General features: G+C 43.4%; 1 protein-coding gene across 1 annotated transcript; it reads left to right on the top strand.

The window, feature by feature from the left end:
- Positions 1–596: 596 nt before the first annotated feature.
- On the top strand, positions 597–13,006 carry LOC134432553 (RNA polymerase II elongation factor ELL2-like). The gene is made up of 9 exons (XM_063181398.1): positions 597–725; positions 4,225–4,422; positions 6,456–6,580; positions 6,960–7,035; positions 9,564–9,672; positions 10,571–10,637; positions 12,118–12,289; positions 12,724–12,768; positions 12,908–13,006. The coding sequence occupies exons 1-9, from the start codon at positions 597–599 to the stop codon at positions 13,004–13,006; spliced, it is 1,020 nt and encodes a 339-aa protein (XP_063037468.1).
- The last annotated feature ends 3,625 nt before the right edge of the window (positions 13,007–16,631 follow it).

Consider the following 16,631-nt stretch of genomic DNA (forward strand, 5'->3'; position numbering starts at 1 on the left):
ATGCTTGCAAGTTCCGTAGTTCTTTTCATAAGGAGTATTCTGTCTGCTGTTCGAAAATGATCTTTTCACTTCTCGTGCTCATTATTCTGCATGCTGAGTTTCTCTCTTCTTCTTAGAGAGAGGTTTTTTGAGTGTGTGGCCATGGTCTGCTCCTGCTGGAATGGCCTTTTACCCTGCTGGAGGTGATTCAGCATAGTTGATGAATTGCCTTTATAAGTTTGTTTCTTTTTTTTGTCCAAATGTGCTTGTGGCCATAAATTCTGCATTTTTTGTGTCTACCATCAGTGGTGCATCCTTCTTCCTAAACCTTGCTGACCTGCCCTGTGTCTGAGGTCACTGAAGCCTGTCAGGCCCTGCACCTCCACAAGGCAATTCAGCCAAGAAGTCACCTGCCTTTCCATTGCCTGACCATCACTTCCAGCTTGTTGGCTGCTTCTTGTTTCATGGGAATCATCTCCCTTCTTGTTGATGAGCCTTGAAAGCCACAATAGCCAAATATCCAGGAACCCATTTTCCTAAGAAGTATTTTTCATTTTTCAGATATTTCAGCAGGATCAGTGTGTATTTGGGAGCGGGAGCAGCCGAGGCAGAGCGGGATGTCAGAGCTGCGGGCCAGGGCAGGATCCAGTGAGTTCCGCAGGGCCCCAATCCGCACTGCGTCCCGCAGGGCCCCCACCAGCACTGCCATGCCCGTCAGGGTGAGCCAGAGGTGCCAGGAGCAGCAGGTGAGGGGCAGGTGTGGGGCTCTGCGGGTTGGCAGCGGGTGGGGGCTTGGCCATGGTGTTGGTGTCAGGTGCTGCTGAGCCCGCGGGACCTGTTGGGCAGGGCTGGGGCCCCTCTGGTGCTCCAAGGGCCCTTTGAGGCAGCTGCCTCGGGGGATGACACAGAGGAGGTGTCTGCAGATGTGGCAGGTTCCCCATGCTGTGCCATCCAGGAAATTCATGCTCTGGGTCTGCCTCATGCTCAAAATGCTCTGATTTCTCATTGTTCTGTGTTTATACCCAGGTCACCAAAAATCCAAGGATAGATGAAGCCCTTGAACTGTAATTTTTTGGTATTAGGAGTAGGCATTTTTTTAGTTCCAGCTGTGGTGCAGAGGGGAGAACTCCAGGCACATGCATGTCGCTTTCAAAGTTTCCCCCTTATTTGTAGATTTTTAGCCAACAAAGAAATGACTGTTCATTGGCTCTAAATTACATCATTGTCCACATTAATTAGTCTTCTATCTTTTCTTGCATATTGATGTCTCTCTTCTCATGCCAATTTGTCGACATTTTTAAGTTTCCTTATTATCTTTTTTCCCCAGAACAGTTGATTTAGGCTCTGAGACTGAAATGTCTTAATTTGTTTCTTCTTTGTCTTCTGGCTACTCCAACGTGTTCATGGAGGGCTAGGAACTCTAGGATCCAGGTGTCCATCCTTCTACTCCCTCAGGCTTTGTCTTTTGGAGGTTATCAGGGTTAGTTTAGCAAAGCTAAAAGTTGTGGTGGTCTAACAATCCAACTTTGGCAATAGACTCTCCAAAGACACTTACCTACCTTCTCTGTAGAGCAGAAAATTATAATGCTTAAGACTAATACACTGCTTGTAATCAATGTACTGCCTATGATTATTTAATTGATTAATGACATATATAATTAAAATCATTAATTAGAAAAAACTGTGTGCTAAACAAGCAACGAAAAGCTGCATAAGTATTCCAAGCTGATGGGTTTGCTGCCTTACATGATTTGTTTCCATTCTTCTATAAAACGCACAGATGCTCTTTGAGCTTACTGATTCGTTAAGCTGACGTAAAAGCATGTGAAGTTCAGGGGACGCCCTCTTCCCCTTCCCCTTCATGTCAAGTCCCTGTTCTGATCTTTGCCAGTAGTGATGATTGAAACAGAAATATGTATGGAATTGGGTTGAGGCAGCACTTTCTCTAAATGACAGCGACATGAATGAAGGATGAATAGTCTCACAAGCTAAAATATTGAAGGATTTAGAAAAAAGACTTGTTGAATATTGCTTGTTGCGACCATTGCAGGTGATACTTGTATTTCAGTAAAAGTTTAGGCCAATTTAAAATGAATAGCTTATTAGCTTCACTGTCAAGTAATGTTGCTTTCAGAATGAAGCACTTGCATGGCAGTAGGTTGTTTATGTTAAGAAAAAATCTTTATGCCAATAGATATTTAAGTTATTTTTGCATTCCAATGGAATGTGACATATTCTCTACTAAATGATGAGTTCAGCCAAGAAACCCAAATTTTGTAGTATCTGGCTAACTTAGGATAAACTGGTTCCATTTTACATCTATGCAAAAGGTGCATCTAAAGTTGAAGAAATAGAAAGGGTTGGGTGCCTGTTACAGATGAAATTCATCCTTTTGCAGTTGAAGTTCTTCCTGGAGCTGACTCCAGGATGGGCTTCCTTAGTGCCCAATAAAACACAGTGCTGGTCATGCCCCAACATTCAGATCTTTTTGTGAACCTCTCTGGAGATTTTGCTTAGCACTGACCAGTTCAATTGTACTCAGGCACTCGATTTCAAGGGACGCCTGTGCCTATAAATTCCAGGAACTGGGAAAGGATGACTTGCTACTTGAAGGCTTGGCTGCATTAGAGGCTGAGTGAGGGTGGCTCTCTCAGGGCACATTTGTAGCCAGCTGTTTTCAGAGGGAGAACTGTGTCAAAGCAGCCCTTTTTGGTGATGTGACAGCAAACCTTTGCAAATACAGCTTCTGTTTTATATGGAGGGCCTTGTTAATCAGCAGTAATGGAGAGTAGGCTGAAGATTTTACGGAAAATTTCTTTTTCCCTTTAGCCCAATGCCATCCAGGCGTTGCACAATGGAAGTGCACAGGATGTCGAATTCTATAACCCACTTGGAGGTATGGCTGTGTTTCATCTTTTGCTCAATGTCTGTAAGATTTTCAACTTGGTCATTCATTTTTGCAGCATAGTTTGGGGACGGGGGATGTCTTGTGTTCTGAGATCTCAACCTGGAGGTGGTTTGCCCTCAGGTCAGCCTTGCAGTCTCTTGTCACTGCATTTGGACAGTGGTTTATTTCCCCTGAGAAAGTCTGCCAGTCCTTCCTTGTTCCCATACTGCTTAATGGCTTGCAATTTGGCACAAAGAGGTCAAGCTGTGGACCACCTTATGCACTTAAATTCACAGACTTGGTAGCTAAGATTTTGGTTTTGGAACACCTAGGCACTGTCATTATCCATTAAATCAAATTGGGAAATTGAAAGAAAATGCACTTTAGGAAGTTGCATAGTGAATTTTTCACAACGTCAGTATGGGAAAACCATGCTTGATTTAATTATTTCTGTGGGTCATTAATAAGTGAATGTTACCACAATACTACACTGGGTCCTTTTCAAGGAAATTGAAAGGAAGATATTGATTTCATCTTACTGACAGATTCCAACATTCCCCTCAAAGCACACTGTGCTTAGGTGGTGCCATTTGTATTAACCTGTTCTGAGTGCAGTTTCCCCAAGGAGCCTGGCTCCGGGCAGACACCAGGTGCACATTCCCCTTCCAGGCACTCAGTGGTGCTGCCTGCAGCAGGGAGCTGAGGCAGGCACAGCCAGCTGCCCTGAGCAAAACAGGCTCTGACCTGGCTGTGGCTGCAGTCACCTGCCTGCAGGGACATCCCTGCCCCTGCGAGTGCAGCTCTTGCTCTGCCTTGGCCTCGTGCAGAGCATTTTAAGGCAGCATCATGATGGCTTTTGGAGAGACAAAACTCAACTTCTGAGGTATTCATTGGGGATGTTCTGTTTCACATGTGATTGATGATTTGTGTGATTCTTGCTGGTGGTCTACATAGTTCCTTTGGGAATATTCAACCTTGAATACCCGGCATGTGAGGGCTGGCATTAAAGAGTCAATTTTGGAACATTGTGCCACATCTGCTTTGGCCTGGCACAGAGAAATTCAGATGACACAGGTCTGGTTTCTGGTAGGGTACAGGGTGCCTTTGCAACATGCTCCATCCAGTACCAGTTAGGGATTGGGCTTTGTCACAGAGTCAGAGAATATGTGAATTCAAAGGGATCCACAAGGATATGCAAGTGCAGCTCTGTCTCCAAGATTTCCATCATCATTTTCAATCAACTCTTTTCCCTTCTGAAAACTTCCCATTTGACACTTCTTTTTCTGCTTTCCTTTCCTTTGGGCAAACCAGCAGATGTGAGAAGAGCCAAACGAAATGCTTCATGCCCTTCCCCTGAGGACAAGAGAACAAAGCCAATGAAGCCTGCAGGGAGTGAACAGAATCCTTGCCGTGCTGTTTATCGGCGACCCTACAGAGACAGGGTGATTCATTTACTTGCTCTGAGGGCTTACAAGAAGCCAGAGTTGCTTGCTCGCTTGCAGAGAGATGGAGTCATGCAAAAGGACAAGGGCAGCCTTGCAAAGATCCTTCAGCAGGTGAGATTGTGGAGTTTGTAACAGCATTATTTCCACCGAGCTATTGTTTTGTACCTAATTGTCTTTTTCATTACTGTCTCTTTAAATTAGATACCGATGAACAAGTTAGGGAATGCTCCCTCTTAAATTCTTCCATCGGCTTCATCCAGAGGTCTCAAGCTGCAGGTCCATTTGACAGAAAGAAGGAAAACTTCAAAACATTTGAGGCATTGTTGTTTTCCTAGAATGGCTGGCAAGGAGTATCACTTTGTAATCTTGTTGCTCCTGATGCCTTATTCCATTCTCTTTCTTTTCCATGCACTGTTTAACTGCTTCATGGAGTACCAGGTGTTCCTTGATTGTGTGAAATGGTTTGTGATGGCACTTAAAATTTCCTGGGAGAAGCTCCAGAGCAGAGAAGTTCAGGAACTGCAGAGGCCAGTGTTTCATTTGAACAGAGTTGGTGGCCTCTCAATGGTACTTGGCTTCTGCTGGGATCTGTGGGGATTGCCTTCCAGGGTGTTCCAGGCACATCCTCCATGTTGAAGATGGTAGCGAAAATTTGAGCAGAGGGTTTCTTTGTTGTCATGTGAATTAAAGCTCCATCTTCCTTGGATCTCATTTATTCACCAACTTCTAAAGTACTCCTCTGAATTCCATGGTTATTTTGTTACTACAGCCAACATAAGGATGCACATGCATTGAAAGATGCAGTGGTTCTTTCCTGCCTTTTTCAATATTCCCTGTTCCCCATGGCCGTTGCTGAATGATGCCATCCTTAATATATCCAGTAGCAACATTTCCTCCTTATCTAGGAAAACAGTATCTTGAAACCTAGTCCATGGAGGAGTATTCAACATGGATGCAGTTTTGGTTGATCCTACAGTGACTTTTAAGAACTCAATCCCTGAACCTAGGAAATTTGTTGCTGGGTTTGCTCAAGGCCGTGGCAGAGCTTTTTCACCTTGAAGACATTCACAATATAATGAGAGCCTTGTTCTGCCACCCCAACTGAAGTAGCTCATTTATTTTTCAAGTTGATTATGAATTTTCAGCTCTTTAGATTCTAAAGGATGAAAACATTTTCTCCTGTGCCGTTGCAATATTTGATATTTCCCTGGAGTCCATGTGCTGTAGGAACTGCCTCAGGGTCCAGGTTTGCATTGTGAAAGTTCTGTGTGAGCAGCCCTGCAGCCTGAAATGCCTTGCTCAGACTTTTGTGGACATCAGAGCAAGTGGGGGTTTATTTTGTATAAGTCTCAAATGGGCAGAGTGAGCTTGCTGAGATCTGGTACACACACACATTTGCTTCCTTTCCAACACAACCTGATTTCTGTTTCTAAGTAGTCAATCCCTGATTCTGAGTATCTTTGTCACTTTTACATTTCTTTTTTAGCTTTGGGCAGATAGGCATCAATCTAGACATAAATTATGTTTTCAAGGCAAAAAGTCAAAGTTGTGAGAAATGGTGGTGGGGTGTTAGATGAGTTATGCAGTGTGTTGCAGGGGTCAAATTGATGGAGATTTTTCCCAATGCACTTTTCAGTGGAACTCTGAGCAGGTGTCAGGGGATGAAGTCAAAACCTGAACTTTAGAGATCAGTGGTCGGGAGGTTTTATTACCACAATTTACCTTTTTGAGTAGACTTTGTATTTGTCTTGAGGACGATATGATCCTCATTTGAGTTCAGAGAAATAGAGGAAGGCCTATGCATGGCCTTCTGATGGCAGGATTTGCTAGAATGAACCCTGGCTCTGCCACATGATGAGGGATCCTGGGTTTGACTCCCTCTCCTTACTCACTGTAGCTCTCAATGTTGTTTTCACAGGAAATATTGCTAGATATGGATGGAGATCCTTGGTGTTTTCTAGTGGTGAAAGAGTAATAAAAGGCTTAAAACTCATGTGATAGAGGAATAATCAAGCTCTGTACTAAAAGACATAATTTAGTTGAAACTGGGTTCTCATAAGCAGCTGTTCAGGACCAATCCTATTTATATAGTTTGCATGCAGCAAGCATAATAAAGGTTTTCTTTCCTACATATCTGCCTGTAGGTAGCCAAGTGGAATGCAAAGGATAATTCCTTCAGTCTGAAGGAACATCTCTTTCAAAGCCTTCAGACTGATTGGCCTGGCTACACTGAAATAGACAGACAGAATTTGAAGTTAATCCTGTCTGGGTAAGTTCAGTTGCTCAGAGAAAGGGAAAAAAAATCCCTAGTTAGTGTAGCTTAGATTGTTAGAATATGGGGAGGTAGAAGGGACCTGCCAGGATCCTGGCTCTGCACAGGACACCACAAGAATCACACCAGGTGCCCAAGAGTGTTGTCCAAACTCTTCTTGAAGCCTCCTGCAGTGACCACTGGCCTGGGGAGCCTGTTGCAGTGCTCCAGCACCCTCTGGGGCAGAACATTTTCCTGGTATCCTGCCTAAAGCTCCCCCAAGTCAGCTTCATGCTGTGTGCTTGAGTCCTGACACTCAAGGACTCTGATTTCCTTGCAAGGAAAGTACAGTTGATATTTAGGCTTTGTAACATAAAATATTGGCCCATCCATACAGAAAATCAACTCCATCTCAGAAGACCACCAACACCAGCCAAGAAACATCTCCAGGGCCTTCTGAGAGAGATGCTCCAGTAAGACCTGCTCAGGTATTTGTGTTTTTTTAAAATTCTGGACTCTATGGTAAATTTCAGAAGACTTGCAGGTGGTGTAAAAGCTGTGATGTGAAAGTGCAGGACATTCCCTTTCAGGGAATCCTTTGATGGAGCTCCCAAAAGGAATGTCTTTCTCTCAAAGCTTTTTAGATACTGATATGAAGTGGGACTTGCTGAGTGCTAAGATGAGAAAGTAGGAGTGAGACAGAGCCTCAGTACTTCCTTTACCTGGAGTACTTCCTGGTTTGAATGCACTTTTTAGTGAAGAAAAACATGTTTTCAACCTTTGCATGTTCAGAAGTGCTGCTTTTTCAGAATGGGAGCAAAAGATGATCCTGATCATTGGTGAATGAATGAATTATTTTGTTATTGTTGCAGAAACGGCCTCTGGCTTCTGAGTTCTCCAGTCCTGTGACAAACAAGAAGAGGAGAATTGACCACCAGCCCAGTCATGTCCAGCCAGCAGCTGGTGGCCACTTTCCTTCCTGCCTTCTGCCCTCCACATCTCTTTTCCCTTTGGACATGTCTCCAAGTGCTGGCTCCATTTCCCTCTGCACTCATGTGGTGCAACCAACAGAGAAATTTCCGAGTTCCAGAATCCCAGCACCTGCCAGGGAGCAGAAGGAGATCCCCAGTTCAAACAGGGAGAAAAATGAATTGGGGAGGCTGAAGCAGTGGCACCGCTTGGATTTCGATGAAGGTATTGATGTGCTGGATTTCCTGACTCCTGTGTGGATAACTGAGGTGTAAAGATTTGGTTATTAGGAGAAGCTTCTGCCTAAATGAAGGTGCAAGCATGACTCTTTTTCACAGTCAATAGTAAAAATGTTATTGAAGAGGAAATGCAAACTAGTGAGATAGAAAGAAATGAGAGAAGAGAGGCAGGGTGAGGGGGAGAGAGAGACATTAAGTGGGGAGATATCATCACCACATGGACTCTCTATTGTCCAGCCTGTCCTTCTTCACCCTTGGTCTTCTCAATGGTGGGGATCTCCAAGTCTCTCTGGAGGTGCCTCCTTTATACTGTCCAAGATTGGAGTATCCACAGGGTGGTCACAGCTGTGCCCACATCTTGGGCTAGAAGCCACGAAAGCAGGGATTTTCCTCACCCACAGTCTCTACTGTGGAGGTTTTTGTCTTTTGTCCTAATTCCAAACCTTTTCTTCTGTTATGCCAAGACTTCGAGGTTTTCTTCTTGCCATCTGTTTTTCTCTCACATTCCTGTTGTGTTGGTTTATCTTATGGGAAAATCCTTCTTTGTCAGTGTTCTGAAATAGTTAATTGTGTTTTTACACCGTGTGAAAAGGGAGCTTTGAATGCGGGCACTGGATATATAAAGGCGCTGCACTGCATGACTGCTCAATCCTTTTCCTTGATGTATGGTCATGATAAATCAAGACTTCTTTCTATTTCTGCCATTACATAAGATTTTGTCTCTTGGTTTAAAAGACAACTATAACAAAGCCCAGAACCTGTGCTGATGGAACCTTGTTGAAAACAACAAAAAAACCTACAATTTCTATACTAATTTTTAGAAATTCTTTCTTTAGGTAGTTCAATACCAATGAAGAACAATGAAATGTGAAATAGATTGCTGTTAGGAGAAGCTGGTTAAAAGGAAGAGCCAGACAATGGATAGCCACAGGCAATGGATTGTATTCTTTCCATCTGATTTCTAGTAAAATCACAAGTGTTGATTGAGTCAGTGCTTTTTCAATCAGCAGATTTTCAAGACTGCATGTTGAAGGCAGAAACCTGTCACACATTTATTGCAGACTCGTTTGCTGATACATATTGATAAAATCTCAGTGATTCCATGGTTGTTTTCATTGAACTCAGCCTTTTCATGGAAACTGCAAAAGCTACAAATCCTGGGCTGTGGTTTCAAGCAGTTCTACTTTGAACTGCGCTGGCAGTTTCCTCTCCATCCCAGCTGTAGAATTTCATTCTTCAAAAGGTGTGGAAGTGGTACAGATTGGAAACAGCATAGAAAAGGTAAACAGAAATGCATAAAGAACGCTTGATTTCTGATGACAGGGACACACCCAGCAAGGCACAGTTCAGTTGCTTTGTTAAATCTGTGGGTTGTCCCTTTCGGAGGATGAGCTTGCAAATTCCCTATTGGGTTCAGCCTGGAGGCAGGTTTGAAGTGTGCAGATGCCTCTTGCAAGTGGTGGTGTGCTTGTGGAGACAGGTGCTTTGAGATGGTCTTTCCACATTTCTTCTGGACACAGACACGGTACCTGCAAACCTTGGGATGCCTTTGGAAAGATTTTTGCTTAAATCTATAAACTCATGTGAGCAGCTTTGTTCAGGAGCCAGTTCCCAAATTCTGCCCAGCAAGTGAAGGAAAAATCTTTTCCATGTCTCAAGTTGGGGCTTAGGCTGAAACTTTGATGTGGACTGAGGCATGAGAGCAAATGTACTTTTAGGAATGAAATGCTCACAGCAAAGCTGTTCTTCCAAGTTGCTCTGAACATACTGTGACTCTTGGTCTTTCTGTCCAGTTTTACTACCACTTTGACTCTTCTTTTTATACCTCTGCTATACAACTGAAATCAAGAAAAGAAAGTGGAACATCACACAACAGTTCTTTCCTCAAGAATTCAAGTTCAGGTATCTTCAATATTGTCAAGAATGACTGAGTTTTCACAAGATTAATTTGTGTAAACAATGGCAAATGGAAGGTCACAAGGAATGGAACGGATCATGTGGAATTATTATGCTTGCCACAAGACCTGAAATGGAAAGCAGAGAGAGACTACCATGATCTTGATTGTTCCTTCCAGTTTCAGCTGCCTTGTCTTTATGGCAGCTCTTTTTATTAGGATGGTAATTCTTGAACATTTCTTTGGAAAGAGAGATGAGAGGTTACGTGTGCACTGTTTCCCAAATGCCTCTGCCAAGAGCCAAAGGGCAATTCCCAAGTGCAGAGCTGTTTCCAAGCCCATCCTGCCACGTTAATGAGGAGCACTGGGTTTTGTCTGCAGGGTATTGGAGCCTTAGTGCCAGTAAGCCCTATAGAATGGAATTGGCTTTCCTGCAGACAAGAGTGCAGGCACTCATCAAAACTTTGGGCCTCTGGATTTGGCAGGGAAATGGGGATAAAAACATGGCATGAGAACCACCTCAGCTTTCTTCTTTATTACTGGTTAGAAACTCGATTTTGATTTCTCTCAAGCTGTTGTCTTTTGTGAAGCTGCATCTTTTGATGCATCACTTGAATGGCTCTGTAGATGCCACATAATGCCATCAAATAAGAAATGCTGAGCTGGGACTAACCCTATGGGAATGCACAACCTGTAGAATACAGTGGCCATTCCCTCTTTCTAATTCCCAGGAATGGTTCTTTGGAGAAGGTTGTTTGTGCCGTATTATTCAATGTTGTTGCTTCTTGTGAGTAATTAGCTGTGAGAAGAATGCTCTGAAGGACTTTTTCAAGACTGTCCAATGGGGTCTATTGGACTTTTAAAGATCTCCTGATGAAGAGTGTCAAAATTGTGCTTTTCTGCAGGAGCAAGAAGAGATACTTCCATTGCCTCCACATGCTCTGCAACAAGCGACCAACCAGATTACTTGAGGTGAGTAAAAGAACAATTCACCCTTGCCCCTATCAGTGGGGTGCAGTGTCAAGCTCTTTCCTGTGCTGAAAGGGTGAGTTTGAGCAGGTTTAGTTGGGCCTGGAAGGCTCAGAGCAGAGATGAACACCGAGGTGGGTTAGGCCCGGATGGGCCCTCCCTTCCTGCAGTGCAGTTGCACAGGCTCAGCTGCAGCAGTGCTGCTGCATGCCATCATTGGATTTGCAGTGCAGGAGGGGAGGGAGAAGTGTGTGTGTGTGTGTGTGTGTGTGTGTGTGTGTGTGTGTGGTATAAAAGACTGGAACTTGCCGCCAGCTTGTGTGAGAGCAGGGATGTTGGCAAGGGCAGTCAGGCCTCCTGCAGCCCTGGGGCAGCTGCGGCCTTTGGAGCAGGTGCAGCAGGGCCCTGGGTCACATTGCTCCGGTGCCTCCCAAAATGTTGAAAGCCATCTGTAGTTTTCTTTCCAAACTTATCCTGCACACTAGTCCGTTGTGTCTGGCCTGGAATGCATCCTTGGCACCAGTTGTTTTCAGTCCTTGTTAAAAATTTACTCCTTTTAATATCAGCCTCAGGATGGTTTGAAGAACTTATTCCCATGTTGCGGCAGCTTTTGTTATTGAAAAAGAGCAAGATCTTAAGGCCTAGAGGAGCAGAAGCATTGGTGTGAGAGTGTTGGGAAGTGGCATCTATTGTTCTCATTCCCTCTTCATCTTGGATTTTTATCATGAGCTTGATAAACCTCATGCCTGTTGATTTGAAGGAGAAGGGAATGAAGAAGGTTTGACTCCCATCAGTGGCCTGAAGCATTAATGAATTGTGCCCTCCTTAGGAGCAGATGTTCTTTATGGAGTAGTTGTTTCAGGCTGATCTAGAGATTGATTTTGTGGCTGTATTGCAAATGCCTCAGTTCCATGATCAGTGATGTAACTGCTGTCCGCTTGAAGAATCCAATATTATAATTAACTCTGGTGTTAAACAGTAAAGAATGTAGCTCAAAAGTCCAACTCTGTGCACTCAACTCCATAAATGCGGTCCCTGACAAATATGTTTTAGAGACGCATTGTCATAAGGAAATGTAACTAATTTAAGCTTTTCCTACAGAGGATGAGATTATAATTTAGTAATGTATCTCCTCTTCCTTAAGATGCTGTGTTTTTCCTTTGACATTTGAAATTAAAACAAATGTTTTCTAAGTTTAAACAACTTCCTGATGAAGAATACCTCTGCAATGTCACGTGTTAGTAACTAAGTATGATAGAAATTTTACAGATTCCTGAGCTACCTAATTGCATTCTCTTCATGCACATGAGCTTGAAAGTAGAAACTGTCAGTCCCAGAGCAGCTGACTCAAATCTTGGGTGTCTGTGTTTGACATTACCCAGTGCTTGGTGTAAAATTACACATGTGTTTTATGGACTGGAAACATACTGGAATGTTCTCTTAGAGTTCACTCATGGAAAAATGGCCTCATTTTTTCCCTAAGAAAATACATAGCCATCATCTCCTTGGAGCAACGCCAGCGCTACAAGGATGACTTCAATGCAGAGTATGATGAATACTGGAATTTACATTCTCAGATTGAGAAGATCACAAAGAAGTTCAGACAGTTTCAGGAGCAATGGAAGTGTCTGACTCCAGGCTCTGAATCCTATCAGGTAAAGAAGGACAAAACCATGAAGACTGTGCTTCATCATCACAGCAGTGTTTTGGATTCCCTGGAGCTGCTCAGTGAAATAAAGGGAACCTGCAGAATTGGCATAAATGGTCAGACACTGCTTGGGCTGGGTCTGATTTTTGCAAGACTGTGCCCAAAAGCCTCTGTTTGAGCTGTCTGCAATGGAGCAGTAAGAGGAGAGGTGTCCCAAGCAGTGTCTTAGAGCATGGGCTCCTTCTGTTGCCTGTTGAGAGGCTTAATTGCAGATCTTGGGTGATGCTGGGCGTGGGACTTTCGTTTTTGGAAATCTCCCAGAAGAGTGGTGGCTGACAGAGAAGGAAATGTCTAGATTCAGACTGAGTGAAGTTTCAGTGTTGTACCAATGTTTGCATTTCGTAGTGGTGGTGAAATACTCCTCATTTTTTTCTCTTGTAGGCACTGCATCATCGAATCCTAGCAGATTATCAGCAGTTACAACAGGTACGTGTGACACCAAAGCTGTGGGGCCGTGGTAACTGCTGAGTCCGCCTCAAGGCTTTTCTAAAGCAAAGGACATCAGAGTGTAGACTTTGCAGAAGTGTTTGCATGACCTGATTTTCTTTTTCTTTCTCCTTCACAGGGTAGTCCCAGGTACTCTGAAATGAAGAGCAGGTGCCTGTACCTCCACAACAAGCTGGCCCATATTCAGAGCCACATTTCTGAATTTGACCAGCTGTAAGTGGAATACTGGCACCAGACACCTGCTTCAGCCTCCTGAAATTTGCGAACCCTGGATTTTTTATTTCAAATACAAGATTAGGTTTTTAGGATTTTTAAAGTTAGTTTTGTACAGTAAGTTCCTTTAGTATTGAGCAGTAGGTTATTACTTAAAAGCGTAGAATTAGTTCAAAGAAGTTTAGTAAGTTTAAGAAGTTGAAAGATGATAGTATTGAACATGAACAATAAAGAAATCTCACTGTTTGTAATTCTTTCTCCTGTTGTTGCTTGTATTATATTTGGAGTGGGTTTCTTCTGGTCAATTCAGTTCCTCATGTCTTAAGTTTGTCCACTGAAATTAATTCATCAGTAGAGGTTGGAAACCCACTACCTCTACTGTGAAGTTGTGCTCCTTTTAGGAAAAGATTGTGGCAGCTGGAAATTGTTTAGGACATGTGTTTTTGGACCTTTCTTGTTGTGGCAAACTCTTTGCCTGAGTGGTCAAAGGCATTGAAGTTTGGACAAACCCCTCCCGAAATGACCGTGTTCAGGAGGGTTACAGAGCAGTGCACATGGGCTGCTCTAAGGTGTCAGCTGAAGCAGCTCTCAGGACTGCTTGTAAATCACGGCCTCACCTTGACAGTGGATGCCACGGAATATCCAGTTCTTTTCAAGAGATTTGTAAAACACATGGAGAGGTGTTGGAGTTAAGGTACTTCAATGGATTTTGAAGAGAAATTGGGTTCAAGAGTCTCCAAAGGAATCTCAATGAGTTTTGTAGTTTTCTCCAAACTACTGTGTCACAACCCATCTCTCTAGAGATACACGAATGTTAATTCCTGCACAGACTTATGGGGACTTTGAATTCTAGACCCTTTCCTAAGTTTCTTGTCAGGAATATATACAGCTGACAGGGTAGAGGTGTGGCCAGCAATGCCAGAACCTTCTTTTGGGAGAGATATGAAATTGACTGAGGGAGGATAACATTTGGGAACATGCAAGTAGGACGTTTTTCCTTGGAGAGTGTTCCACAAATTCCTGAATCATCTCTGTGCCAATTATGTTGAGTGCCCATTCCTGAGAATTCTTGGGGCATTTTAGATTGAACATCTGAGCCATTTTTCCCTTCTGTTCTCTGTCAAGTGAAGTTCAGCAAAATGTCACCTCTTAAACCCTGAGACTTGGGTGCTTTTTTGCCTGGGTCAGGAGTTTCTCCTACAGCTCTGCAGTGCAGCAGCCCCAGGAACGCTGCCATGGGGGGCATGGGGTGAATTGTGCTGGGGAGCCTCCCCTTGGCCCGGTGGCTGCTGCTGGTTGACAGAGCGTGCAGGAATGCTGCTGGCAAGATTGTGGGCTGAGAGTGAGGATTTTTCATAGTTACCCATTCATGACTTATCTGGTATTTCATAGAATTTCTTCTAACTAATTCAACATAGCAAAAAACGTGTATTATTTCCAACCTTTACAAATCTAAGTTTCAAATTCTCAACTATATTTTCCTCTCCAGTTCCTTGTGAGTAGGGGCAGGCTCCCCTTGGGGGAAGGTGTATCATAGTAGTGGTCCCATCCCCTTTTATTGCTGCAGGAGTGCTTAGGAATACTTCAAATCGTCCTTCCAACTTTTCTTGAAGTGCCTTGTTGCTGTGCTTTCTGACACAGACACTGTCCCCAGCTTGATGAGGATGTACCTGAGCATCCAAACTCATCAGGGATGGTCATACCCAAAATTGCTGTAGAAATGAGAGCACTTGGCCAAAAGATGATGAAAAGGGACTTAAATTATCACTTCCTCTCATATGACTTTCTCTAGATTAGGATTGTGACTTGCTAAGGTCTTCCATAGAGCATTCCCTGTGGGGTCAGTTTTTCTTTAGAAGCCACTGGAATTCTGATTCTCAGTAGTGCAAGGGGAACCTCTTGTGATCTGTTGTGTGCTTTCCTGGCAAATTGTATTCATTTCTGTCTTTGTAGGCTCTGATTTGTTCTCTCAATCTCGTTGCTGGGGTAAGACCGCCATGTGCTAAGTAGGTCTCAACTGGGAGTTATTTCTTTTATTATTACTTGAGCTATGTCTAAAGCTTTGTTTTGTGTGACAGGGAAAATTATCTGGCCATGCAGAAAAATGGCCTACTAAGGCAAATAAGTACCTAGACCCTTCCTGCTGAGGTAAGTCAGAAAATAGTCTTTGGAAATAAATCTCCTGTACTACTTCCCTTTTATTGGATCCCTCCAGGAACTCTTTTGTAAAACTCGGCATTGTTCTCTAAAAAGATTTTACATTTCACTTGTCACCATCCCTGTCAGCCTAACACCAAGCAGCTGCCTTTCCAAATTGTCTGCTGTACCTTCAATACACCATTGGGTTTCTTTATCTTTGTCTTCTCAAGTTTGTGTCATTGTTGCTTGACGCACTCTAACTTGTTCATTTGTTGCTACCTACCATCCTTCAGGACAATTAGGGTACTTGAAGAATGATTGTTTTCATTGTGGTTTTCAGGTTCTAATTTGGAAAAATTCACAATTTGGAAAAAATTGGCAACAAGATGCTTTGTTCTGCCTCCTCTCCAGCATTTTGTCTCCTCATCAGTCTGCTTGTGAGCTCTGCAGCACATCATTGCCACTTGAGCAGGGAACTGGATGCTCCCGAAACTGTCCTTATTTGATTTGAGAAGCTGATTCCTTGCAGAGGGATTGAGGAACACAGCAGGGTTCAAGGCAGTAGCTGTCTTTAGCACCATGTCTTTTGTTCCAGGAGTGCCATCTATTCCTTTAGGAAAACCAGTGAGCTCCTTTTTGCTCTTCACCAGACCTAACCCTCTGCAGGACATCAATTGCTTTTTCCCCCCATGTATTTTCAGGCCTATTCTATCAAAAGAATAGCCTCACCTGTTCTGGCTCCTACTCTGAGGTGCACTGGCCATCCCTCAGTTACACTGTTTAGCTCTTTTTTAAGAAATACACTCTTTTCAACCCGCTTCTTCCATAGATTGCCAGCCCTTGAGCGAAATGTGGAGTGACTGTGCAAGGCACAGGCACTCATGTCTGAACAGTGCAAAAGGTTCAGTCAAATCCGGTACCTCTAGGGCAGGAGCTGCCATCAATGTCTTTTTAAGAGATGGAAAGGCTGTTGGACATTTTGCAGTCCGGTGTAACACCTCCTTGGATTTCTTTCATGGAATCCAATCCATACAAAAGCTTTTCCAAAAGTTCATCCATTGGACATCCAATTGGACTGGATCAATACGATCCAGTCATTCCTAAAAAGGAACACAGTTCTTCTATACATGTTGTGTCTGGTGTTTGATAATTTGCTTCCTTCCTTTCTGTCCCCAAATTACAATGTCCGTGTGAGTGTGGCAGCCAGATGAGACATGGACAACAATGGACATGGTCTTGAAAACAAAGACAAGATTTCATGAGAAATCAGCTTTGGATGGTAATATTCAACCCATTGTCCATGACATGCTTTCATTACATCTCCCTGTAATGATTGGAAAAACAGTTTTATGGGTGCCAGCTGGCTGAAATAAGAAGTAAGCTTAGATGTGGGGAAAATAAAAGTCAAATGATCATAAGCGGAGTATGAAATGTTTTTCCAGATGTGTCAGTAATTTCAATGGCCACCTGCAGTCAGCACAGCTGTCAGC

The sequence above is a fragment of the Melospiza melodia genome, chromosome Z (assembly GCF_035770615.1).
Source record: "Melospiza melodia melodia isolate bMelMel2 chromosome Z, bMelMel2.pri, whole genome shotgun sequence".
NCBI lineage: Eukaryota > Metazoa > Chordata > Aves > Passeriformes > Passerellidae > Melospiza > Melospiza melodia.

Coding starts and splice junctions, on each gene's coding strand:
- LOC134432553 (XM_063181398.1), top strand. CDS start 597: ATGTCAGAGCTGCGGGCCAGGGCAGGATCCAGTGAGTTCCGCAGGGCC. Junction 726..4,224: donor AGAGGTGCCAGGAGCAGCAG/GTGAGGGGCAGG, acceptor CCTTCCCCTGAG/GACAAGAGAACAAAGCCAAT. Junction 12,769..12,907: donor ATTATCAGCAGTTACAACAG/GTACGTGTGACA, acceptor TCTCCTTCACAG/GGTAGTCCCAGGTACTCTGA.